Raw genomic sequence first — 27,783 nt, forward strand, 5'->3', positions numbered from 1 at the left:
CTGTAACTGGATCCTATGTCAGACCTAGGAAAGCAGAAACTTTGTGAACAGGGTCATTTGGACTGATGAGGCCCACTTCTGCGCGAGCCCATGAGCGCTCTAGTGAATCTCCACAACGCGCATTATTGGAGCCAAACAAACCCCAAACTGGCTACGGGACTGCAAGCATCACTACGAGTGGGGATTCAATGTATGGGATTTATAGCGGAGCCATTATTGGCCCAATCTTTTTCACGGGATTCCTAAATGCCAACCGCTACTGTAGCGAAATTTTAGATGGCATGTTCAGCTTTGTTGATGACCTGCCTCTTGCTGAACGGACCCGCGTATGGTTACAGCACGATGGGGCTCCACCTCACAGCGCGCGGCGTATGCAGTAGCTGCTCCGTCAGATGTTCCGGGAGAAGTGGGTTGGCCGATTTGGTCCAGTATCATGGCCCGCCAGGTCTCCTGACTTAACGCCGATGGAGTTTTACCTCTGGGGTCGCATCAAAGACGAAGTATACAAAAGCAAGCCACGATCGCCGGCTGACCTGCAGGGTAAAATCACTGCTTTCTGCTCGTTGCTCTCCAGATCCAAAATAAAAAGGGCCGCGAAACACACAATTCGGAGAGTCCACCTGTGCATTGCAGCCGATGGCGAACACTTCGAACACTTGTAGGCGTGAAAGCAAAATATAACCATGCACCAGGTATTGGTGCATGGTTATATTTTGCTTTCACGCCTTTAGTTTTGCTTTCAACTTCGTTCTTTTTATTTCTTTTTTAAGTTGGTTTGTCTTCTATTGTTCAGGGAAACGTATCCTGTTCTGCATTGAAAGTGTCGCTAATGATAACCTAATAAAAGTACACAGGAAGTGTGTTGAATGTGAAGAAATCTGCACCATGCTGAGACAAACGAATTGAAAAAAGAAGAGCGCTGACAGGCGTTCGTGCATACAACTCTCTCTCTCTCTCTCACACACACACACACAGGTTCATGACAATAAGGTGGTGCAGAAAAACTGCGAGACCGCTATCTGCGGTCATAGTGAAAACTGCCGCGTACAAGAGGAGCGGGTTCACGCGCACCCAAAAGCAAACAAACACACTGAGCAAAAAACGAATAAAGGAAAAAGAGCACGACCCGAAACTGACGTGGGCAAAGCTGATATCTAGCAGCGGAACTCTTCTGTGGGTTGGGCTTGTAACTCTTTCCCCCTCGTGTAGCGTGTCAATGTAACCTCCTTTCTTCGCAGCTTTGCGCTCAAACTAGAGGCGTCAAAAAAAAAAAAAAAAAGGCGGAGCCAAGCGTCATTTCCACGAATTTTCGGCGAATTTATTTCGGCAATTGACATTGCATTACGAGTGGGATTATGTGCTATACTGAGTAAAATGACCACGGGGAACCCATTTCCGCAAAGAGAACGTTGGTTGCCTTGGGAAATTTCAGAGTTTAATTCAAGAAATTAACTTTCCGCCAATTGAAATGAAATAAAAATGTCACCAATATGTGACAAAAGTTATTGGCAGAAAATCTCTCCGGGGCCTACGTTTGTTACTATGAATGTCTATCATGGTTGGTGGACCACCCTGTATGTGCAAGTGAGCACAGTGAGGAAGGGTCGATGCAACGGCGTGGTCAACAGCACCAGTGGATCAGCCCAGAACTGACGAGATCACGAACGCGTGCCCGCGGATCAGCTTTTGGCTTTGTCCTCTACAGTACTTCCCCTCCTCTGCGCGAGAAGGGGAGTTGAAAACGCACATGGATTGGAAATGATTTCGTGACGATGGGCGTGAGGGCTGCAGTCGAACTGGTTGAACTGTCCGAGAATAGGAAGGCAGGCTTCAGCCGACCGATGTCGATGGGCTCCTCTCTATTCCGGAGCTTGACCTTGAAGGACGTTGCATTGCGCTCCAGGACCTCGAAGGGGCCATCGTAGGGTCGCTGTAGGGGTTTCCAAACGGCATCGCACCGGACGAAGGCGTGCTTGGCTTGAGCAAGGCCGGCTGGATAATAAGTGGGGTGCGAAGCGGAAACCCTGGTGGCAACCGGGCGAAGCAGCGACATACTTTGGCGCAACCTGTCAACCAACTCCACTGTAGGCGTACGATCATGGGTTACCGGTGAAAGGAAATCGCCTGGCAAGCGCAAGGTAGCTCCATAAACTAACTCTTCCGTGGAGCACTTGAGATCTTCTCGAACGACGCTGTGAAGACCCAGAAGAACGAACGATAAATGATCAACCCAACTGTTGGGGTCGGGGTATGCGCGAAAGGCGGACTTGAGTTGGCGGTGGCATCGTTCGACGAGTCCGTTGACCGCAGAATGATATGGCGTTGTTTTGAGGTGGGTGCAACCGAACAGACGGGCAAGATGATGGAAAAGGTGGGACTCGAATTGTCGCCCGCGGTCTGTGGTGATTCCAAGTGGCACACCGAACCGGGCGACCCAAACCGCGACAAATACCCGCGCAACAGTTTCTGCGGTACTGTCTTTTGTAGGAATATGGCTTCGATCCAACGAGAGAACCGGTCGATGATGGTTAAAATATACTTCTTGCCGTGGGACAGAGGTAAGGGACCTACGAGGTCGAGATGCAGATGCTCAAATCGAGAGTCTGGCATAGGGAAGTGAACAGGTTGGCTAGTAGTATGGCGGTGGATTTTGGAGGCTTGACATGGCACACAGCTAGGATCGGGCCCAGTCGCGTATGTCAGCACGCATACGAGGCCAAACGTAGCGTGAGTAGATGAACCGCTGCGATGCGCGGATTCCAGGGTGGGAGAGGTTATGAAGTTCGGTCGAAAACGATGCGGCGAAGGGAGAATGGCAGGTAGGGTCAGGGATGTTCGGTGGACATGTCGCACCACAGATGATGCGCAGCGCCGTGGAATGGGACGTGTTGTAAACGTAGGGAGTAGCCCAGGTGAAGCAGGGCGGACAACTCGGGATCACTGTCTTGAGCGTACGCCAGGTCACGCAGATCGAGGAGGGTGTCAGAGGCAGTGATGACATGCGTGTCCGTAACACGGGACAATGCGTCGGCCACGGGATTCGACGTGCCGCTTGTGTGGCGGATGTCAGACGTAAATTCTATTAGAAATGATATCTGGCGTATCTCTCGGGGCAACAGGTTGCCTCCAGGTGAGCGGAAAGCACCGAGTAGGGACTTGTGACCCGTGTAAAGCGAGAAATCGCGGTCCTCGACAAAGTATCGGACGTACTTGACTGCTTCAAAGGCGGCAAGGAGTTCCCGGCCATAGGTGCTGTAATGTCGTTGAGTGGCGTTCAAAACTGTGGAGAAGAAAGCCAGGGGCGACCAACGGCCATTGACGAACTGCTGGAGAACCGCGCCAATGGCCACGTTCGAAGCGTCGACCATAATGGCAGTATGCGCCAATGGATGGGGGTGACGTTATCCAGCAGAGTCTTGGCCTTGAGGAAGGCGGCGGAGGCAAAGGAGGTCCAAGTGAGAGCAGCATGGGGGTCAGCATGCTTGGACAGCATGTCAGTGAGGGGCTGGAGTATCGTAGCACAGTTGGGTAAGAATCGACGATAAAAGTTTATAAGTCCCAAAAACTCGCGCAAACCACGCAAAGTAGTGGGCTGGGGAAACCGTTGAATTGCAGCCACCTTGTGCGGCAGAGGGCGAATGCCATGCTTATCCACCTGATAGACAAGGAATTCCAGTTGATGGACACCGGAGGAGGAGGAGGAGTGTGGTTGGGAGGAACCCGAGAGGTCTGCCTGCCTGATTAGGCGGCATGTTTCTCGGGAAGGGAAAGGTGGTGGAGAGGAGGAGAGGAAGGGGTGAAGTGGAAGACCGAGCGGAATCCGCTCGGGGGTAGGATAGCTGCGTCCATGGGCCGACTTCAGGGGAACTGTGCCGGTATACGCCTATTACACATCTGAGGGAAACCCAGGAAAAACCCCAGACGGCACAGCCGGCCCGCGGATTCGAACCGCGGACCTCCCAGTCTCCAAGCGCACGCGTTACCGCTGCGCCACCGGAGCTGGTGATGGACACCAAATTGAGATTTGGCGGCATTTAGGACGACGCCATATTCGGAAAGCCGGGCGAATAACTGATGGAGGTGACGTTCGTGTTCTTCTGGGGTCACCGAAGCCACGAGAACGTCGTCTATGTAAGCATAAGCGAAGTCGTGATCGCCAATCCCCCGTTTTCTTGTGGACCATGGGGACCAGAGGGGATGCCCACGTGCTTGCAGATGGACGTACGATCCCAGTCAGATGCAGGACTCGGACCCACATCTTCTGGATTGCCGGTCCGGGGCTCTCCAGTGACTTCCAAGGCTGCGTCATCTGAAGGGACAAACCACACCCACTCACTCCACTTTCACCCATGTTTTCTCACTCACACACACGTTCATATACGACGGGGCGACGCGAGGGGCATCTGTTGAACACAATGGAAAGTGATGTTCTGAGACTGGAACACAGAAGAAAGCACAAACACACAAAGCCTCAAGTGCCTAAGAACAATGAATGAAGAAAGAAGTTAGTCAGCTGCAGGACTCGAACCCACATCATCTGGATTGACGGTCCGGGGCTCTCCAGTGACTTCCAAGGCTGCGTCATCTGAAGGGACAAACCACACCCACTCACTCCCCTTTCACCCATGTTTTCTCACTCACACACACGTTCATATACGACGGGGCGACGCGAGGGGCATCTGTTGAACACAATGGAAATTGATGTTCTGAGACTGGAACACAAAAGAAAGCACAAACACACAAAGCCTCAAGTGCCTAAGAACAATGAATGAAGAAAGAAGTTAGTCAGCTGCAGGACTTGAACCCACATCTTCTGGATTGCCGGTCCGGGGCTCTCCAGTGACTTCCAAGGCTGCGTCATCTGAAGGGACAAACCACACCCACTCACTCCCCTTTCACCCATGTTTTCTCACTCACACACACGTTCATATACGACGGGGCGACGCGAGGGGCATCTGTTGAACACAATGGAAATTGATGTTCTGAGACTGGAACACAAAAGAAAGCACAAACACACAAAGCCTCAAGTGCCTAAGAACAATGAATGAAGAAAGAAGTTAGTCAGCTGCAGGACTTGAACCCACATCTTCTGGATTGCCGGTCCGGGGCTCTCCAGTGACTTCCAAGGCTGCGTCATCTGAAGGGACAAACCACACCCACTCACTCCCCTTTCACCCATGTTTTCTCACTCACACACACGTTCATATACGACGGGGCGACGCGAGGGGCATCTGTTGAACACAATGGAAATTGATGTTCTGAGACTGGAACACAAAAGAAAGCACAAACACACAAAGCCTCAAGTGCCTAAGAACAATGAATGAAGAAAGAAGTTAGCCAGCTGCAGGACTCGACCGCACATCTTCTGGATTGCCGGTCCGGGGCTCTCCAGTGACTTCCAAGGCTGCGTCATCTGAAGGGACAAACCACACCCACTCACTCCACTTTCACCCATGTTTTCTCACTCACACACACGTTCATATACGATGGGGCGACGCGAGCGGCACCTGTGAACACAATGGAAATTGATGTTCCTGAGACTGGAACACAGAAGAAAGGACAAACACACAAAGCCTCAAGTGCCTAAGAACAATGAATGAAGAAAGAAGTTAGCCAGCTGCAGGACTCGACCGCACATCTTCTGGATTGCCGGTCCGGGGCTCTCCAGTGACTTCCAAGGCTGCGTCATCTGAAGGGACAAACCACACCCACTCACTCCACTTTCACCCATGTTTTCTCACTCACACACACGTTCATATACGATGGGGCGACGCGAGCGGCACCTGTGAACACAATGGAAATTGATGTTCCTGAGACTGGAACACAGAAGAAAGGACAAACACACAAAGCCTCAAGTGCCTAAGAACAATGAATGAAGAAAGAAGTTAGCCAGCTGCAGGACTCGACCGCACATCTTCTGGATTGCCGGTCCGGGGCTCTCCAGTGACTTCCAAGGCTGCGTCATCTGAAGGGACAAACCACACCCACTCACTCCACTTTCACCCATGTTTTCTCACTCACACACACGTTCATATACGATGGGGCGACGCGAGCGGCACCTGTGAACACAATGGAAATTGATGTTCCTGAGACTGGAACACAGAAGAAAGGACAAACACACAAAGCCTCAAGTGCCTAAGAACAATGAATGAAGAAAGAAGTTAGCCAGCTGCAGGACTCGACCGCACATCTTCTGGATTGCCGGTCCGGGGCTCTCCAGTGACTTCCAAGGCTGAGTCATCTGAAGGGACAAACCACACCCACTCACTCCACTTTCATCCATGTTTTCTCACTCACACACACGTTCATATACGACGGGGCGACGCTAGCGGCATGTGTTAAACACGATGGAAGTTGGTTCTTTCTTCATTCATTGTTGTTAGGCACTTGAGGCTTTGTGTATCTGTCCTTTCTTCTGTGTTCCGGCCTCAGAACACCAATTTCCATCATGTTATTTCTAGCAGTTTTATATATTCGTACATGCAATATGAGGATTACACGTCTGACAAATGTTACATTTCGCTGTAAATTAGACGCGTCCCGGCCAGGAAGCTGCGCAGCCTGGACCAAATTACCTTGTGGTGAATTATTTTATCTTCGGGGGAAAAAGTGGAAAATTTGCGCTTGTATATGGCAAACGTAGGTAAAATAAATCCTACAGGGAAGTATTTCCTTTGTTTCAGTTGATCGGCGATTCTATCATGGCCATTCTGATCGCGGGCCGTCAAGAACACAATGCCCACGTGATCGGTCCCATTGGATGGGGTACAGCCATTTTTTGTGCGGTCTTTGTAGCGGGAGGAGTGTCCGGTGAGCATTCTCTTTGCCAATACAAAACAACTACTTGTAAGGTGTGCTAATTTTCAGCGCACATCAACCCCGCCGTTACACTGGCCTTCGCTTCTGTCAAAGAATTTCCCGTGAGAAAAGTGCCCTTATTCTGGCTCGCACAATACCTGGGCGCTTTTGTGGGTGCGGTACTCGTGTACGTCATCTATAGAGGTGAGTACATCAATTTTTAATGAAGACGCCAATTTGATAACAGAGCCAATGCGCAGACGCCATCAACCTCTTTGACGGTGGAGTCCGTTCTGTGGTTGGACCAACTGGTACAGCTCCCATATTTTCCACCTACCCACGGGAAGGTGTCTCCACTCTGACCTGTTTCTTCGATCAGGTTCGTTAGCGCCACTAAAATGGAATCCCATCAAAAGCCTCCTTTTTTTTTTCAGGTCATTTCGACGGGTGTCCTAACCCTAACCGTGGCAGCGATAGTGGATGAGCGAAACTTTCATGTTCCCAAACCCCTTCTCCCTCTCATGTTTGGCATATTGATCATCGCCGAGATTTTCGCCTTCTCTTACAACTGCATGGCGCCCCTGAATCCAGCCAGGGATATTGGGCCGAGGATTTTCACTGCCATCGCTGGATGGGGCTCTGAGGTGTTCAGGTGAAAATGCTGCCTGCGATGAAACTTTTTTTCAAAACAATTTCTTGGTCGTTTAGCTTCCGCAACTACCAGTGGGTGTGGGTGCCTATCTTTGGTCCTCACATCGGTGGCATCGTCGGCATCTGGATATACAAGCTCTGCATAAGGGACCATTGGCCAGCAGAAACGACACCACAAGTCATCTCATGTTAGTTTCTCAATAACTCTGGAGCAGAATGACGCTCCTCCGGCAAATATGCTTTTCTTCCGCCATGTGAATACCCAGTTGTTTATGCTAAGTAACACATTTTCCTTACTATATGTCTGTCCCCTCGACCGATATTTTCAAGACAATTTGTACGAGTTGAGTCCCCAAGATGGCGTGAAAAAGTTGAGTTCACACATACCTTTTAGGTAACTAAACGCCTCACAACTTCCCACGCCAAAAGTGGTGATCCTGTTCCTTATGGTAGTGGCAGTCACGAAGAGGATTTTCACACCTCCGTAGTGATCTCCATTCATCAGAACGCATTTTCTTCTCCGGACTTTTGGCGCCTTCAAAGACATCTACAAAAAGATCTGATCAGTGTATATTTTCTATTCTCCGAAACATGACGAGGAAACCTCTCAGAATGAACCACTCTGAATTAACAGAGCTTCGCTGTTTTCAATGTTTGTCAGTTTCTCCGTTTGACAGCCCGAAGATTGTCAGTAAAATGGAGACAATGTCTTAAATTAAACGGGGGTACACCCACCCACGAAAGTCCAGACCAGAGAGGCATGTCATTTCCGGCTTTGTCTGTCTCTGTGCCATCGAAAGACTCTCTGCATTCTACGAGTGTAGTTCCCGTTGGTCTTGGCTGTTCATAGGACAAACCCCAGACCGGCTGTGTTTGAGAATGTCAAGGCGTCCTATTGACGAGATCTGTGACTTGCTTTCGTGCATGTCTTGAATGTTGCTCGTCAACATTCATCAAGAGGTCAAATTTCAGGCCACGGTAGAGCTCCATTTTTTAACGACGAGAAATAGGGACACTCGGTTAGACACAGAAAAGGAAAGACGGGTCGCAACTTCAAACCACTTTTACTAGAATGAGACCGAAATACAAGCCTCTCATCCATACCCTCCCCCTCTTCTTCCAAACCTGAGCGCCGCATACTGCTTCAACCGCCAAACAAAGACGATACCGCCAATCATGAAAGATAACGCCCTTCAGAACACCCGTCCGGAGTTGATAAGAAGTTGTTGTTTCTCTATCAGGGTCGCCGTCGCAGCACTGAACAAACTTATCTTTAAGTTGGACTATCGTCTTTGTCTCTAACACATGCCGCACATGAACGTCTTTAGATCTGTCTGGCTGTACTGGGGTTGACACAGGCAATAAATGACGTGGCCTGCAAGCCGAGATCCCTCTTCATCTTTTTTGTCAACCTTGTTTCGATGCTCTCGGATCCGGTCATTCAAACACCTAGAGGTTTCTCCTACATACTCTCGACCACAGGACGTTGGTATGGAGTACACTACACCCCCGCGCAACACTCCACGAATCTGTTCCTGTGTATAACCCCGCAAGTCGGACTGGCATCCTCTGCCGCGACACATCCCGGCAATGAACTCAGCTTGCTCCTAACACTGGCCACAACCTTGATCCCTTGTTTTTGAGCCACTTTTACAAGTCGGTGTGTCGCTCCATGCACATACGGGATCACCACCGTCTTCTCGGGCCGCTCCTCCCGACCTGTACCGGAGCCCCTTGAGCCCTTCAGAAGACGCCTGACCACTCCTCTGGTAAAATCGATCGGGTACCCTGCCCGCGAAAGTCTTAGCAGCTGCTCCCTCAGGCTTGCCTCGACTCGATGTTGACAACTCTTGACAACGCATGCCCTCACCAAGCTGTTTACGATGCCCATCTTCACCATCTTCGTGTGGTTCGAATTGAAAGGGAGTAACGGTTTTTCCGTCCTCTGACCGTACATCCAGCATAGGTGTCGGGCTTCTCTAATCATCCTCAAGTCCAGGAACTGCAATGTGTCCCTCGCGGGTTCCTCCAAGGTAAATTTTAACCCAAACTCGTTGGTCTGGAACAGCCGCAACACAGGGACCCAGTCCACCTCCCCCACCGAAACCAGAAGGTAATCGTCCACGTACCTACAAATTCGTAGCATGTTGGGTGCAGTCCTTTGCAGTCTTCCCTGAAGTTGCCTATCAACGCCGCCAGGTATATGTTGCTTAGGGCCGGAGCTATCCTGGACCCGATGCACACCCCCTTCTTTTGCCGGTAGATTCCCTTCTGGAACTCAACTGTGGTGGACAATAAATAAATGCGTAGTAGCTCCACGAAACTCCTCGAGGACATCCCGGTTTCAGTGGAAAACGTGACCGGGTTTACCCTGTCCAGCTCCTCCTCCACCAGCATGAGAAGAAGTCCAGTGTCCAAGTTGAAAAACATGTCTTCGACGTCGAAGGATCGAAAGTCATACTTCTCCTCCCTTAAAGAACCTAGAAACGCGGTGACCTCTTCTGACCGCGACAGGTAATAAGGGTCCCTGACTTCAACGAGGTTGAGGCCCTTGCGTAGAACACTGGAGGCGTAGGACTGCCAGGACCCTCGCTCAGACACAATCGGACCGAAAGGTAACCCTTGCTTGTGAGTTTTCGCTGTGAAGAAGACGTCAAGGTGGGTCTTCGTACACTTCTTTACTGGGTTAACGGTGCACGGCATGCCGGCCTCCTCTAGAGCTGGGATGGCCGACCTCCTGAACCCCCTGATGTCTTCTTCAGACAAGGCCATGAAATTCTTATTAAGGGCCTGCAGCGCCTTCTGTTGAAACTCCCCTTGTGGAAGAACCACAAATCTGCCTTCCTTGTCCGCCTGAAGTAGACAACAACCATTTGTTTTCAGATCCCTTTTCCCTGCCGATAAATTCAGGCTGGACCGCATTGCACCTTGATCTCGCAAGGTCGTCACTGCTGCTTGGGCGTTTGGCGAGCATTTTAGAGCTATCATCCTAGTGAACTAGGAGTACTCCACGAATTTGTAGGTACGTGGACGATTACCTTCTGGTTTCGGTGGGGGAGGTGGACTGGGTCCCTGTGTTGCGGCTGTTCCAGACCAACGAGTTTGGGTTAAAATTTACCTTGGAGGAACCCGCGAGGGACACATTGCAGTTCCTGGACTTGAGGATGATTAGAGAAGCCCGACACCTGTGCTGGATGTACGGTCAGAGGACGGAAAAACAGTTACTCCCTTTCAATTCGAACCACACGAAGATGATGAAGATGGGCATCGTAAACAGCTTGGTGAGGGCATGCGTTGTCAAGAGTTGTCAACATCGTGTCGAGGCAAGCGTGAGGGAGCAGCTGCTAAGACTTTCGCGGGCAGGGTACCCGATCGATTTTACCAGAGGAGTGCTCAGGCGTCTTCTGAAGGGCTCAAGGAGCTCCGGTACAGGTCGGGAGGAGCGGCCCGAGAAGACGGTGGTGATCCCGTATGTGCATGGAGCAGCGCACCGACTGGTAAAAGTGGCTCAAAAACAAGGGATCAAGGTTGTGGCCAGTGTTAGGAGCAAGCTTAGTTCATTGCCGGGATGGGTCGCGGCAGAGGATGCCAGTCCGACTTGCGGGGTTAAACACAGGAACAGATTCGTGGAGTGTTGCGCGGGTGTAGTGTACTCCATACCAACGTCCTGTGGTCGAGAGTATGTGGGAGAAACCTCTAGGTGTTTGAATGACCGGATCCGAGAGCATCTAAACAAGGTTGACAAAAAAAGATGAAGAGGGATCTCGGCTTGCAGGCCACGTCATTTATTGCCGGTGTCGACCCCAGTACAGCCAGACAAAAGTCGTATACAGATCTAAAGACGCTCATGTGCGGCATGTGTTAGAGACAAAGACGATAGTCCAACTTAAAGATAAGTGCGTCAGTGCTGCCACGGCGACCCTGACAGAGAAACAACAACATCTTATCAATTCCGGACGGGTGTTCTGAAGGGCATTATCTTTCATGATTGGCGGTATCGTCTTTGTTTGGCGGTTGAAGCAGTATGCGGCGCTCAGGTTTGGAAGAAGAGGGGGAGGGTATGGATGAGAGGCTTGTATTTTAGTCTCATTCTAGTAAAAGTGGTTGGAAGTCGCGACCCGTCTTTCCTTTTCTGTGTCTAACCGAGTGTCCCTATTTCTCGTCGCTAAAAAATGGAGTTGTACCAACCGGCCCTACTCTTGCTGTTGACTGTAGGAGCTCTTTCTTGGACAGAGCGAACCTAAAACAATGTGAAGGACCTTCGGAATGACATTCATCAGCCGAGTGTGGATCTTCCGTAGAGAAAGGAACATAAAGGCATTTCGAAATATCCCATCCTCATGCACTTTCATTAACATTTCCTTACCGACTCGCTGGACCCTTGTACATAAAAGCAAGCTATTCATAGTTGCACTGTGCCAAAATGTCTAAGTATTCGTACACAAGTTGAAGGCGTCAAGAGGATACATATGTCAAGCCACCAAGATCTTTAGCCACACTTGATGCATTGCATAAGACAAACCGAAGAGTTATCATGTTGTTGGAGAACACATTAACGTGTAACTAGCGCAATAAGTGATTTGCCGATGGGACATTTCTGTGCGTATGAGTACGGGACAGTACGGAACGTCATTCCAATGCAAAGCATTAGAAACAAACATGAAAATGCGAACCATGGGGCGCAAATCTTCTCAAAACATTGGCCGGTCATAAGAACACTATACTAATCTTCGAACATAATGTAATTAAGAACAGGACGGCAGGAACACCAGTGAAACATGTTTAGAATATGTCCGTGTACTGACTCCTTACAACGATGTGTGGTGACAAACAGCAATGAGCGCTTGGAGCGCAATAAATACTCACACTCTCGGTTGCTTCCTATTGTTCTCTATGAGAACACACTGCCCTTTTGAGCCGAACAACATAGCGGCCGCTGACCGTACCTCTCCCCGCGATCCCCTCTACCATCCAGCCTTTATACATAGAGATCAATGAAGAACACGAACGTTCTTCTTCCCCATGTCCATTAGCCACAAAGGACCAGGGCTATAGAGTCGGCTACATGACTAGCTAGATGGAAAGGATCAGAAGGTGAAAGAGGGAACATTCCCTGTGTTTGATGTCACGGGCAGTTTGCCTCGCAGGTGGGTCGTAGCAGTCGCCGTTCACGGCTGTGGTTAATATAGAATATTTTCGCTATTTGAACGACTTAATATTTCACAGGGTGAATGCTTTAGTACAGAGGAACAAATTGAAAATGGCCGTAGGCTTGTGAAATACACTTTCACGGTCCCTTTATTCGTAGTTGCGATAATGCTCAAGGGGTATAGTATATACGGTGATGATACAGGGGGATGCCGATGAGAGTGAGCTAAAAGCGGCCCGAGTAGAAAAGGAAAGTCGAAGGACCCACAGAACTATTCCAGCTGGCATTATGACAACGAAAGGAGGGCTGATGTAGGTGTGGCGGCCCGTGGACGACGACGACGCGCGCCTGCACCTGCCAGCCAATGGACCGTTTCTGGGTACGCGTATGCGCATGCCCAGCCACTTCTGGCAGCGGCCGCCATATTTGTTGACATGAAAACTGTGATGCCAGTTGGCGAAGCTTTTTCTCGCAATGCCTATAATGTGTCAAGTGCCAAAAGATGAAAGGCATACATGTCGGTGTATGGTTCTTCTAAAAGCATCACGGAATGAAGCGGGAACTTTGCATTCGCGCCGTTGGGCGCATGAAGAAAGATGCAGGAGCAGGCTGTACCATTCAAAACAAATGTTATTCCGCTATATCCTCAAAAAATGCCAGCCACGCCCACATTGTGTTAATTTGTCAGCATTGCTTCGTCGTCTTCTCATCATGTCGTCTCTCGCCGCCAGGAGCGACGCGTACATGGAAATGGTCCATTCTACCTGCACCGTCCTACCGTGAGGCCACGATCATCTGCCCGGTGGGACATTCCATCATCGCCGGTCAGGACTCCCGTAGAGGGGCACCACCTCCTCTACATTTGGTGACCCGAACAACGAATACCATGTTCGGCGTAATTCGGCCATTCACCATCCTAAATTTTCCGGCAAACCAGCAGCGAACCACCTTCTTGCACGCTAGTTGCACCGGGACCCCCATTCCACGGGGGACCCGCGGGGAGATCACAGCAAGCTCAGTTTCCTGCCTCCACCTGCTTCACGACGGTCCCCCCACCCTTTGGCGACACACAGCATTCACGCTCTCGTACCGGTCGCGGTACAGTGAACGCACTCAACGCAATCAGCAACCACTGAAGCACCCAGCATTCACACCTCATCACTTGAACCCGCCCGGATCGCAGCGGTGTTGTTCACGCCATGCCGCTGCATCAACTGCCACCGCCGTGTACTCAGTCGTCCACCGCCCACGTGTCGTACTCATTCTCCTCTTTGTGGTATCGACGCGGACATCAACCGTATGCACCACTCCGCGTCTGAAGGGGGGAGGGGTGATGTGGCGGCCTGTGGACGACGACGACGCGCTTCTACTGCCGCGCGCCACCGGCACCGTCCTAGCGTGCGGCCACGACCATCTGCCCGCTGCAACGTCCCATAGTCGCCAGTCGGGACTCATAGGGGCACCACCTCCTCTTCATAGGCTTCGCGAAGTGTTCGACACTCTCGCCCTGACTACAGTGGGGGCACGCGGGGGATGAAGAACGGCCGGCTCGGTGAAGGTGATAGTTAAGGGGCAGGGCAACGGGCGCGCGTCTGGGAGACTTCTAACTGCCGAGAGAAGCAGAGAGCCGACTGCCACGAGAAGGACAGGCATATGCGGGACCCAATGTGGCACCAAAGGAGGGCCGTAAAAACTGCAGGCGACACAAACATGTGAAGGAGAGGGAAAACGTCCACAACTGCGCTAGAGAGAGACATTTTCGCGAGGGAGTCAGCGGTTTCTTTCACAGAAAGCCCACTGTGGTTAGGGATCCGTATAATGACGATATCTCGTACGTACAGGGGAACAAAAGGAAGCAGTAGAGAGAGCAAGAACTGGGAGGGGGACGCTAAGGCAGAGACGACCAAAAGAGAGTCTGAAAGCAAGAGTGCCCTCCCACAAGTAGGCGGGATCCTTTTGAGGGCTAAAAGCATCGCAAGGAACTCTGGAACTCGCAAAGGGAGGGGGAGCCGCAACAGGGAAACCTGGAAGCCTCACAGGGAACTGGAAATCTAGCCGAGAGAAAAAGAGGCCGATCCCAGATCGCTCCTCGAAGACTGAGGCGTCAGTTGCGACCACCAGATGGTGCGGAAACAAGACCACCAGATGGTGATGGAGACGGTCCGTTAGCGCTGCCTGCCATGGCGGACACTCGTGGGGAAGATGTCAATGACACGCACAGAATGAGGGTCCGGATGGTTATCAAGTGGGAAGATCTAATGGGAAGAACCTTTAACGGCAGGAGGTGTTGCCGGACAAAAACTAATTGCGCAGTATTTTGACGATGATACCACAGACGAGCGTTCCTGAGGGATGCATTATTTTGCAGTGCAAGAGGATTCAGACGCTGTGACCAATAGGAACTCACAGTAAGCAGCCAGGAGCGCGAGCCTTAAAAGAAGGCATACGGGTCTCAAGAGGAAGCGCATCATTAGCTGTATATCTGGGAAGGCGTAAGCAGAGGCGGAGGAATTTGCTTAGCCGCCAGTTGGACAGGGAGGATAGCATAGATGGGGTGTACGTACACAACAGCGCGCTGACACGTGTGCTATAGAGCACCAATGGAGGATGCCGAGGGCTTTCATTGCCTTTAAGCGCAAGTGATCTATGTGATATCGCCAGCTCAGCGAGTCGTCGTACCTTGTGTACTTAAGTTGACTAACTTGACGCACCGACTGCAGGCTAACATGTAGGTCTATGGTGACCAGTGCGTTCAGCGGAAACACACGCAAGGCCGACTTGTCCACATTCAAGTAAAGATGCACAGAGTTCATCCAGGCTGTGTCCAGATACGCTTGAGTGAGTGAGTGCCAAGATACGCTTGTAGCTTAACGTATAACTCGTTCGTCTTCGTGACCGAGCTCTTCGTTCTCATCAGTTTCCACGTCTGAATGAGCATATATTTTTGTCTGGATCGAAAATTGCTCAAAATGTTGGTGCGCAGATCCTTTTTGCTCAAGCACAGCAAGAGACCGCGTTTACCAAATACCACAATGCGCGGTGAGGAACTTCTAATGGCGCTATGTATGAACAACTTGTGGTAGCACCATTAAAGGAAGGTACATTTAGCATGGCTTGAAAAGCAGTCACCATGCAGATTTTGATGATATTTCATTGGACGACTACGACAAGCAGTTCCATCAGCACCACTAGCCAAGTCACGAAAGAACTATGATGGTGAGCTACAATTTCACCCAACCAAGGGATATTTGAAGAAGTGTTGACACCCAAGTCGAAAGACATCATACCGACTGCGAGAAGGCAAAGGGATCATCAAGTGATCGAGGCATTAGACGTGTTGCCACGATGGAAACTATCATGTTATCTTACTTTGGGCTCGTATTAGGTACACCCAAGTCCCAAACGTAGCTTCAAGAAGTACCCGCAAAGTAGCCAGAAAATAGTCAAGTCGCCATGGCCCAAATTTCGGCGCCATCACACTCAGAGAGTAGCCGATTTGGCGCAAAGTAGCCAAATCTGGCAACTCTGGTCACAACCCCGCCACTGAATGTCCCTATCTGATGTCATGTAGATGCACGTTGGACTCTCTATACACCAGCTTCCGTAGCATAGTGGTTAAGATTACAGACACTATATAAGTTAGGACCGTAGTGTTAGGACTGTAGGTACGATCATCTTTTTAAAAACTTTAAAAACTTGTTTTAACTGTTGTGTATGCCGGTGTGCCTTTTTACCACATAAACATAATCTTTTTCCGCGCTAAGACTGGGCAGTACTTATTGAAGCGGCTCTGTTTCTTTAAGATGAAACGAAATGAAATGAAAAAAAAAAAAAAATAAAACTTCTGAAACGCGCGCGCTTATTGAGATATCCATTGCCAAGTTTTGCTCTGCGAATGAGCCGAAACAGATAGAACGCTCGTCTGGGCCGCAGGGAGAGCATATTCATTCCACGTGCTTTGGATCGATGAAAGTCTGATTGGAGAAGGTGCTGATCTGCTGGCTAAATGAACTGCTTCGCGGCCCAGGTATGTTCCCGTAGGGAAGGTCGCGTCTTTTCCTGCGCTTCTGATGTGCGCGTTTCAGGATTTTAAGGAAACAGAGTCGCTTTAAATAATGACTGCCTCCAATTCTGCTGTCTCACATTTCCCTGAAAGCATCTAATTAAAAAGTTAATTAAGAGAGCTATGTTAATTAGCCATCTCACTGCACAAGCAACCTTATTGCTATTGGCCGCCAAGTCAGGTAAGCTTTTTCTGAAAGTTTGGTGCCGGAAAAGACAACAACAAAAAACACCCTGTATATTGAGAAGTGCCCTAGAAATTATTTTCTTGTCACGAATGAAGCAGATGCACTTTTTTGTAACATTATGCAACAACCCACAATCTGAGCCCGTCCAGAGAGTGAACGTGATCGTATCTTTCTTTCCAGCAACATCAAATGGTGACAACGGAGGCAAGATCGTCGACAAGGACCAAAGCAACATTTAGGTGCATAACTAGAGAGATTTATTTTGCGAGGGACATTGCAATACAACAGCTGCATGGTAGCTTAACAGGACCGGACCACGAAATTATCCAAATTAAAGGAAAGGTAACCGCCTAACTTTTTGTCCATAGAACTGCTTACCGTCGAAGCGCTCGAGTCGAACAAATGTTGTTATTTTGTCACTCTATTTCTCGGTTGTTGCTAATATAGCAGCTGATACAAAACACTGCGTTGGTTTATGTCTGCATAAAAATAAAGAAAGATTACACACTCGTAAATGGCGTCTTTCGAAACGGTGCGTTTTCACCAATAGGCAGCGTGCCACTCATGCTCACAAAATGGTTTTAGCCAAATGTCAATCACTTCCTTCCCTCACCTTCAGTCCACATGTGTCAGGCTAAAAACGCCACCACAAAATGTTTTCCGTATCATAACTTTTAGGTCTCCAAGTATATACTATATACGTCACTTATTATCTGTTATACAGGGTGTTACCCTATAAAAGTCTACCAGCGCCGGCATGCCGTGCTCGCCAATTACTCAATGCAGGTAATACGATGTGTTGCCTGCGTATAAAACTCATAAGGACATTCCATCATGGTAAATATCGAAGTGATTGGGCACCGTAACGCAAAGTTATAACGCAAAACGTGAGGTTCCCATAGTCAAAACAGCCAAGATGGCGGTGTTGTGAATCGCAGTTGTGACACAGTTCCCGAGACGGCGACGTGTCGCTCTGGCAATCCATCCATCCGTCCATCCAGGCAGAGACGTCCCCGCGTTATGTTATTTCACTGCCTTTCAGTAAGCAGACGACAACCCTTTTGGGTGTCGTCTGCTGAGTACGTCGGCATTTTTGGTCCCCACGTTGCTTACTTCTGGGCGAAATACGACAGTTACACGAAAGCGAAATGAAAACTGCAGTTCCATCCGGCTGGCAGGATATGCGACACGTCGCCGTCAGGGGAGCAGCATGTCAACCTGCTCTTCTCAACGCCGCCACCTTGATTGTTTTGACTCCGGGAATTGCACGTTTTCAGTTATAACTTGGTGCTGCGGCGCTCAATCACTTGGAAATTTACCAAGATTAAATGTCCTTATGAGCTTTATATGAAGACCGCACAATGTGCCACCTGCATTGAGTAATTGGCGAGTACGGCATGGCGGCACGGGTAGACTTTTATAGGGTAACACCCTGTACATTAGTTCTTTCTACGATGTGCGAATAGGATTGAATAAAAGAGGCGTCTAGTTTGTTTAAGTGCGGCCATTCTGATAACGTTCCTGCCCCTACTAGCAGCTTTGCTTCTTGAGGCTTGCTTTATTTCCGCAGCCCTGCCTTAATACAAATCACTTAATACACATAATAATTATCTTGGTTACTTGATGTTTGGAAAATAAAGTATCCATGCATAGTCAACCTTTTTGTTTGTTTCTGTTAATGCCCCTCATGCGGTAAGGAAGTGTGTTATACACGGGTCTTTCAAGGTTGACCGAGTCTTTTGCTCGAGAAAAATCAGTTAGTAAATGTACTGAATAAAACTTTCGGAGGACCAAGTGCAATCTTTCTCGGGTCAGCGGCAAGTGCAGCTCGTGCAGCAGCGGCAGCTATCATGGCGACGAGCAGTCTGTGGAACAGCCATGCATAATCAAGTTCCCTGTGAAGGAGAACATGAGATTTTGCAAAGATTCCAGGCACAGTATGGGGGAACTGAGGGGAAAAGTGTACGAATGATGCACACCATGGAGGAATGCAACACAGACCTTTTTCCATTGGGACGGGCATAGCATTCTGGGATACTCCTCTCCTGTCTACCACGTGACCGCTCACGTGACCCCAGACAGCACGGCCAACACCACCTAGATATTACTCGTCGACGTGACGTAAAAACTAATAGTCGGCCAATCAGGATAGTGTTTTCAACTGCGGTAGCCAATCACGAACGTGCTTTCAGCGGTCGTAGCCATGGAGACGAACAACCGTCATCTGCAATTAGTGATTGAACGTCCCCGCGTACTAAATGGGAAATCTTTAAAATAAAGCGCAATAGAGTCCCATATCTTTCTTAGGAAGGCGTGTTGCACTCTTTGTCTACAGATTCGGGTCGAGTCAGGGCACCCTGACCCCCCTCTAGATCCGCCCCTGGTGGCAACGGTAACTACCTGAGTATATATGTCTGTTGCCCAAGCGGTATAGAATACTGTACCCAGAACACAATTAATCGGACTTGTGCAACAATAGATGATATGAAATGAATCTGCGGCACAGCGCCAGCTCCCAAACGGACAACTCAAGATGACACAAACACATACAGGCGACCAAAACAACTGATCGAGTATACTTACGAATGAAACGGACAGAGCTGCTTTCAGTTGAACGAGAACCGCAGCCGGGGCAGGAACACTTCCCATAACGTCGTTTCCGCGTTGGGGCTCACATTTTAACAAAAAATTACATGTGGAAAACAAAAAAAGTGGCCATTAATGCGTCATGCCTATACCTGAAGCCCTACCCAGTTTTTCAGCATTCTGACCAACGTCGTCTTGAAATACGGGTCACTATCAATCATCCTATCCTCACTATTTGTCCCCCTATCCAATATGGGCAGCGCCGTTTCGGGTGGCAAGTGGATTGGATGGCATTGAAATGGATACCTCTCGCGATCTGCAACACTACGGGATTTTTGGTACAAATTCGATGAACGCCACGTAGGCTGCGCAAGGCACGTCGGGAATTGTCGTCTGCTTCCGTCTTTGTACTGCTGCCGGCAGAGCCACCTGCTGGAACACATCCTGTCGTCGGTACGATTTTTTAACTTGTCTACGTGAACAGTTGGAATAAAAAAGGCAACGACGTTTATATCCATAAGATTCAGTAATTCAATTAGAAATTTTATAGCACGGTGCCGTTTTTGTTATGATTTCGTTGTGATCGCCGTGTTCACAAGGGCTAACACCGACGACAAAACGAATTATTTGCGCTTAGATATCGATGGAGGAGCATCAGCTGAAACTGATTTCCGAAAAACGTATATGAGGATGTACATTTGAATCTCCATTACCATTCCTGGGCTCAAGAGCAAGAGGGATCACGTTGCAGCACCCGTGTTGAAACAACTTGCGTTAGACATGATGCAGTGCCGTTATCCTTCGCACACTGCAGTATTCACAGATGGGTCGACCAACTTACACGGCTCCACTGCTGCCTTTACCATCCCGACTATGTCGTCGTGCCACGCATACCGCCTCTCGCACCGCACCTCATCTACGTCTGCGGAGTTGCATGCCATTTTGTTCTTCCTCAAGCACATTGCATCCGCCGCTATCATCAGCTGGGTGATATACTGCGACTCCAAGGCAGCTCTCCAGTGTATAGCGAACATGGGTATTCGTGGATCACTTGCGCCTGTGGTGGTGGACATACTGGAGGAACTAAGCCGTCTTGAGATCAGCGGGCACTCTATCTACCTCCAGTGGGTTCCTGCCCACTGCGGCATCCGCGGCAATGAAGAGGCTGACGAGGCTGCAGCAGCTGCGTATCATTCCCGATCAAGCGTGCGGATTACCCTCCCCAAAGGCGACAGGCGAACCTTCCTAAATGATGTGGTGGGGTCTCTCGCACATGCGCAATGGTCTCGAGACGTTCCATCAAGAGTTCTGATGCGTGAAGTGGACCCACCCTTTGGCTGCACCATGCCTTCTCGTGTGCCTCGCTATTTTGCGTCGCTGATACACAGGCTTCGTCTTGGGGTTGCATTCACCCCCCATTGCAAGCATCTGATCGGCCGCTCTGACTCGATGCTCTGCTCTCGCTGTGCTGTTTTGGCGGACACCAAGCATGTGCTCCTCGACTGCCATCTATACACCTCCCAAAGAGCAGCTCTACAGTGTCGCCTGCAGTCGATCACGGCCGCACCACTCACATTGGCAACCATTCTCGGCCCTGGGTCTAACCAGACTGACCATCGTCAAGTTCTTTTGTATTTCAAGATGTTTCTCCGGGACACTGGTCTCCTTTCTACCCTATAATCTGCCTGCGTACCTGTGTGCTGTGTGTGTATTTTTGTGTGCTGTGGTTTTGCCTACCGTTGTGATGTCATACTGAACCCACTGACTATCCCTATTTAGCATCGTTCATCACCTCATCATCAGGACACATCACATCCTGCCCCATTGTGCCTTGGGGTAGTGGGCCGCACCTTAAGTGGCGAATTTCCCCATTCATTATCATTAACTTATTTGTTGTTGTTGTTGCAGCGTAAAGTCAGAGCAGTGTGTGAAAAATTTTCATCACGAAATCCCCGCTTCACTGTGTTTGTCTTCGTCGCCATTTCGGGTGGCAGTAAGATGTCATGGCGACTCTCTTTCTAAAAAACAAACCAGTCAGAGGCGCGAAACTGTGATTGACAGGTCGAGCCTCTTTTTGTGACTCCTCCAAATGGCCAGACTCCCTTTTAATATACGGCTCTAGTCTGGCGCAGAGTCGTATATTGAAAGGGAGTCTGACCATTAATGGGTCATGCCTATACCTGAAGTTCCACCCAGTTTTTCAGCTTTCTGACCAACGTCGTCTTGAAGTATGGGTCACTATGAATCACCTATCCTCACCATATGACCCCCTATCCAATATGGGCAGCACCATTTTGGGTGGCAAGTGGATTGGGTGGGATTGAAATGGATACCTCTCGCGATCTGCAAAACTAGGGGATTTTTGGTGCAAATTCGATGAACGCCACCAAGGCTGCGCGAGTTACATCGGGAATTGTCGTCTGCTTCCGTCGTTGTACCGCTGCCGGCAGAGCAGAACCACCTGTTGGTACACATCCTGTCGTCGGTACGATTTTTAAGCTTATCTTCCTGAATAGTTTGAATAAAAAAGGCAATAATGTTTATATACATAAAATGCAGTAGTTCCATTCAAAATTATACAGCACAGTGCCGTTTTTGTTTGATTTCGTTGTGATCGCCGTGTTCACTATGCCTTACACCGGCGACAAAACGTATTATTTTCGGTTAGATATTGTCACGAAGCGAAATGGGTCGGCGAGTCGTCGAATAAACAGCGAACGGTTTATTAGACTACTTGGTAGCAAAACACAAGAGTGATAGCTCCCTGAACACAACTGAGTCCAAAGAATGAATGCTCCAGCTTGGAGCGCACAAGCATTTAAGCGTCGCGTCGAAAAGTCTAGAAACAGCACGTACGTTTGCCAGAGAGCAGGCGATGTGTCTGGAAGCTTCTTGCTTCTTCTTCAGTATGCGCCGGGATGAGATGTACCGTTTCGTGCCTGCCCTGGAAGTTTCGCGATGATGATTCGTGGCATTGCCCCCTCCGTAGACGTGGCATCGTCTCGATGCCGTTTCTTCTCCTTCTTTTTTTTTTTTTTTTGTCTTTTGTCTTTGCAGGGCATCCCTTGTCCAACGGCCTGGAAGACCAACTGCGACAAAGCAGAAGACAGCTTGGTCTGCCTGCAGAATTCGGTCCATTAGAACGCCTTAAACGCAAGGAGAAGATGACTGCGGAGACCAGTACCCAAGTGGTGCAACCTGTTGCCCCGCACCTCCACCAGAAATGTCACGAAGCGAAATGGGTCGGCGAGTCGTCGAATAAACAGCGAACGGTTTATTAGACTACTTGATAGCAAAACACAAGAGTGATAGCTCTCTGAACACAACTGAGTCCAAAGAATGAATGCTCCAGCTTGGAGCGCACAAGCATTTAAGCTGAAGGATGAAAGTCACTGAAAAGGTTAGCCAGCTGTAGGAGTCGAACCCACATCTTCTGGATTGCCGGTCCAGGGCTCTACCAATTGAGCTAAGCTAACACGCCTTCACAGCGACTTCCAGGGTGCGTCCATCTGAAGGGACAAACCAATCACTCTCTCTCACTCATCCTCCTTTCACTCTTACATTTTTGCTCACTCATACACACATTCATACGACGGGATCGGCGCAGGCGGCAATTGTTGAACATGAAAGAACTGATGTTCTGAGGCTGGAACAACATAGAAGGGACAAATACTGATGTGGGAAGATGTGGGTTCGACTCCTACAGCTGGCTAACCTTTTCAGTGACTTTCATCCTTCATCGTGAATTTCTTAGGCAAATTGAGGCTTTGTATGTATTTGTCCCTTCTATGTTGTTCCAGCCTCAGAACATCAGTTCTTTCATGTTCAACAGTTGCCGCCTGCGTCGATCCCGTCGTATGAATGTGTGTATGAGTGAGCAAAAATGTAAGAGTGAAAGGAGGATGAGTGAGAGAGAGTGATTGGTTTGTCCCTTCAGATGGACGCACCCTGGAAGTGGCTGTGAAGGCGTGTTAGCTTAGCTCAATTGGTAGAGCCCTGGACCGGCAATCCAGAAGATGTGGGTTCGACTCCTACAGCTGGCTAACCTTTTCAGTGACTTTCATCCTTCATCGTGAATTTCTTAGGCAAATTGAGGCTTTGTATGTATTTGTCCCTTCTATGTTGTTCCAGCCTCAGAACATCAGTTCTTTTAAGCATTTAAGCGTCGCGCCGAAAAGTCTAGAAACAGCACGTGCGTTTGCCAGAGAGCAGGCGACGTGTCTGGAAGCTTCTTGCTTCTTCTTCAGCATGCGCAGGGATGAGATGTACCGTTTCGTGCCTGCCCTGGAAGTTTCGCGATGATGATTCGTGGCATTGCCCCCTCCGTAGACGTGGCATCGTCTCGATGCCGTTTCTTCTCCTTCTTTTTTTTTTGTCTTTTGTCTTTGCAGGGCATCCCTTGTCCAACGGCCTGGAAGACCAACTGCGACAAAGCAGAAGACAGCTTGGTCTGCCTGCAGAATTCGGTCCATTAGACCGCCCTATACGCAAGGAGAAGATGACTGCGGAGACCAGTACCCAAGTGGTGCAACCTGTTGCCCCGCACCTCCACCAGAAATGTCACGAAGCGAAATGGGTCGTCGAGTCGTCGAATAAACAGCGAACGGTTTATTAGACTACTTGATAGCAAAACACAAGAGTGATAGCTCTCTGAACACAACTGAGTCCAAAGAATGAATGCTCCAGCTTGGAGCGCACAAGCATTTAAGCGTCGCGCCGAAAAGTCTAGAAACAGCACGCGCGTTTGCCAGAGAGTAGGCCATGTGTCTGGAAGCTTCTTCTTCAGCATGCGCCGGGATGAGATGTACCGTTTCGTGCCTGCCCTGGAAGTTTCGCGATGATGATTCGTGGCAATATCGACAGCGGAGCATCAGCTGAAACTGATATCCGAGAAACGTATATGAAGATGTACATCTTGTCGTAAAATCAGAGTATTATTTGAAAAATTTCTGTCACGAAGTCCCCGCTTCACAGTGTTTGTTTTCGTGGCCATTTTGGGTGGCAGTCAGGTATTATGGCGACCCTCGTGGTAAAAAGCAAATCTCTCAGAGGCCCGGAACTGTGATTAACAGGTCGAGCCTCATTTTGGGACTCCTCCCAATGGCTGACTCCCTTTTAATATACGGCTCTGGTCTGGCACAGTGGAGGAGGAGTTCCCCCAGGCTGTTGACCGACAATTCGCATGAACCTTTAACACGTAATACCTAACCCTTTAAATACCATGCCAATGATGAGGACAGCGCCGAGAAGAAGAACAGCCTCTGTTCGAAATATCGGCTGCTCTCGTCATGGGGCAATTCCCTTCATACGAAAATAATAGGTTTTGTCGTCGGTGTTTGGGCCTAGTGAACACGGCGATCACAACGAAATCATAACAAAAACGGCACTGCGCTGTACAATTTTGAATTGAATTACTGAATCTGATGGAAATGAAGATGCTTGCCTTTTTTATTCCAACTACTCATGAAGATAAGTTTAAAAATCGTACCGACGACAGGATGTGCACCAGCAGGTGGTTCTGCCGGCAGCGGCACAACGATGGAAGCAGACGACAATTCCCGACATGGCTTGCGCAGCCCAGGTGGCGTCCATCAAATCTGCACAAAATATCCACTACCTTTGCATATCGCGAGAGGTATCCATTTCGTGTCTCCTATTTTGTCCGACGTCCCCCTTGGCAGCCTAAACTAGTAAAGTATCCATTTCAATCCCATCCAATCCACTTACCCCCAAACTGGCGCTGCCCATGTTGGATAGGGGGACAAATAGTGAGGATAGGTTGATTGATAGTGGCCCATATTTCAAGACTTGAAGACGCGACGAAATGATGACCTCAAAGACTTCCATTGTCAGAAAGCTGAAAAAGTGGGTGGAGCTTCAAGTACAGGCATGACCCATTAATAGCCAGACTCCCTTTTAATAGGGTAAAGTGGGGCTACTTGAAGGCGGGGGCAAGTTGAGGACAGTTTGGGTTTTTCGCCTGGCATTTTCTTAGCAATAATTTTTTTCTTGTATGTGACACCAGGGTGAGTACAGTCGTTGTCTGGGGGGGGGGGGGGGGGGGGGTATATGTTTATTAAGAAAAAAAAAGAAAGGAAAGGTAAGCCAGGCATAGAGCCGGCTTGCTATTCCGAAAAAAAGGGGGAAAACGAAAAAGAACAGGAAGGAAAAGAAAAAAGAGGAAAAGAAGGAAAGAAAGGAAAAGGAAAGAAAGAAGAAAATAAACACTAGTACAACGGTTACATGCAGTTCACGAGTCCTGAGACTATACGAGGAGAGCGACAGTGACAGCCCACTGGTTGGGGTGCAAGACGGGGCCAAGGAGAGTGGCCAACGAAAAGTCGTTACAGCCAATCTGGAGCAGACGGCAACGGAAGGTGTCCCTATGTTGAAGGTGCTGTTGACAATGCAGGAGCTGGTGTGGGATGTCAGCTTCCACTCCACAGACATTGCAGTTTGGTGAATTTAGCCGACCCATTTTGAAGAGAAGTGAGGGTGTACGGGCAACATTGAGTCGTAGGCGGTGGAGAAAGGATTCTTCTTTACGACTGTGGTGGCAAGTGATGACGAACTCCATCAATGGGTCGATAGACCGTAGGAATGGGTTGTAAGTCGTAGTTTGGGCCCGGAACTGCTGAGCACATGTGGCACACCGAAGGCGAATGTGTAGACGGCATGTGGAGGCTGTAAGCGGCAGAGGTGACAGGGCCGAGGTGTCATCAGACCCAGCGCGTCTCGCTGCTGCGTCTGCTGGGGTATTTCCATACACGCCTACGTGGCCAGAACCTATTGAAACGTGATGTTGTAACCAGAGGCTAAGAGTTGATTGAATTTTTGAAGTGTCATGGTGTGCAAATCGCTTATTATGCTGGGGCGAGATAAAGACAACATATCTAATGATGCCTTGCTGTCGGTAAGAATGACCCACGTTCCGTGCCCGGATCCGATAATATGCTCCAGTGCTGCCAGGATACCGAACAGTTCGGCTTCTGTCGAAGACACTGCATAGGGGAATTTGAAACCATGCCCCAGGTCTTCATCCGGAATGTAGAAAGCTGCGCTCGAACTATCTTGTGTTACTGAGTCATCAGTGTATATATGGCGACTTAGTCGGTGTGTTGAGGCGAGGTGCTCCAGTGTGAGCTGGTGGGCCACGACTGTCGGGACGTCTCTCTTGCGTTGGAGACCAGGGATGGTAGAGTAAATACAGGGTCTTTCAAGAGTCCACGTCGCCGGTCCATAGGATGGTGTAGACGCGGGACATGGAATGCTCCATTTCAGGCGGGCAATGGCACTGACAAAGGCAGACGCCGGGCAGTCCTCATCAATGCGACTAACATAGTGGAGCGGGTGCCGTGTAATGTAGCGTGTATAAGCACGAAGGGTATCATAATCCCGCAGAATGTGAACAGGCTGCTCTCGCGCCTCTGCCAAGACAGAACACGTCTCCGTTGTCCTGGGGATTCCCAAACAGACGCAGAGACTACGGATCTGGATGTTGAGTAGTTCCTGTTCTTGGGTTCGACTGAGACCATGCAGAATGGGTAAGCTGTACCGCAATGTGCCCAACACCAGGGCTTGATGGACACGATAGAGGTCAAAGCATGATGGGCCCCAGGATGCACCAGCAATATGCCTGAGTACATTTACCAAACAGTTTGCCTTTGTAGCAAGCAGCTTCACATGGTGGGACCACGTCAGGCCACGATCAATTGTAGTCCCTAGGTATCGGCAGGTCGTGACAAAGGTCAGGGGTGAGCCATCCATGAAAAGCGGATACTTATAGAATGATCTTCGTGAGAATGGCATGGTTACCGTCTTGCTAGGCCAGGCAACCAAGCCGCGGTCAAGGAGGTATTTTGAAATGATGTTTAATGAACCTTGTAGTCGGCGTTGGATCATGTCACGCCGAACGGCGGAAGTCCAGATACATATGTCGTCAACATATGTTGTAATGTGAGTGTGATTATGAAGCTGCGCAGGAAGAGAAGCCATAATGATATTGAATAAGAGGGGACTGAGGGACACCACGGTGCACGCGGAACGCCGCAGTGTCCCTGTCGGCGGTGAGCACAAACAGGGAGCGTTCAGCCAAGAAGTCTCTGATCCATGACCAGGGGCAGCCCCCGACCTCAGCTTCTGAAAGCGTCGCCATGATTGCGCTATGGAGGACACTGTCGTACGCTTTCTTGACGTCGAGGAAGACAGTGGCTGTCAATAAACCTTCGGCCCTTGCCGGTTGTGTAGACCTCCACAGGATAGTGCTACGTGATGCCATCCATTGGATAATGTATTCACGCACAGCAGCAGTTCTGGCTTCCTTCGATCAGTCGAAGGCATTTGATCGTG

The 27,783-nt window shown here is 49.5% G+C and overlaps 1 protein-coding gene across 1 annotated transcript in view; it reads left to right on the plus strand.

The window, feature by feature from the left end:
- The window catches only part of LOC135387638 (aquaporin-9-like), a 42,918-nt gene extending 25,555 nt beyond the window's left edge, over positions 1–17,363 (plus strand). The window contains exons 2-7 of the mRNA XM_064616747.1: positions 6,684–6,810; positions 6,868–7,002; positions 7,059–7,177; positions 7,233–7,450; positions 7,507–7,637; positions 17,029–17,363. Of these exons, the coding sequence (XP_064472817.1) occupies positions 6,684–6,810; positions 6,868–7,002; positions 7,059–7,177; positions 7,233–7,450; positions 7,507–7,637; positions 17,029–17,087 (789 nt within the window). The 3' untranslated portion in view covers positions 17,088–17,363. The remainder of the gene's footprint in view (positions 1–6,683; positions 6,811–6,867; positions 7,003–7,058; positions 7,178–7,232; positions 7,451–7,506; positions 7,638–17,028) is intronic.
- Positions 17,364–27,783: the final 10,420 nt, after the last annotated feature.

This window comes from Ornithodoros turicata, chromosome 3 (genome assembly GCF_037126465.1).
Source record: "Ornithodoros turicata isolate Travis chromosome 3, ASM3712646v1, whole genome shotgun sequence".
Classification (NCBI taxonomy): domain Eukaryota; kingdom Metazoa; phylum Arthropoda; class Arachnida; order Ixodida; family Argasidae; genus Ornithodoros; species Ornithodoros turicata.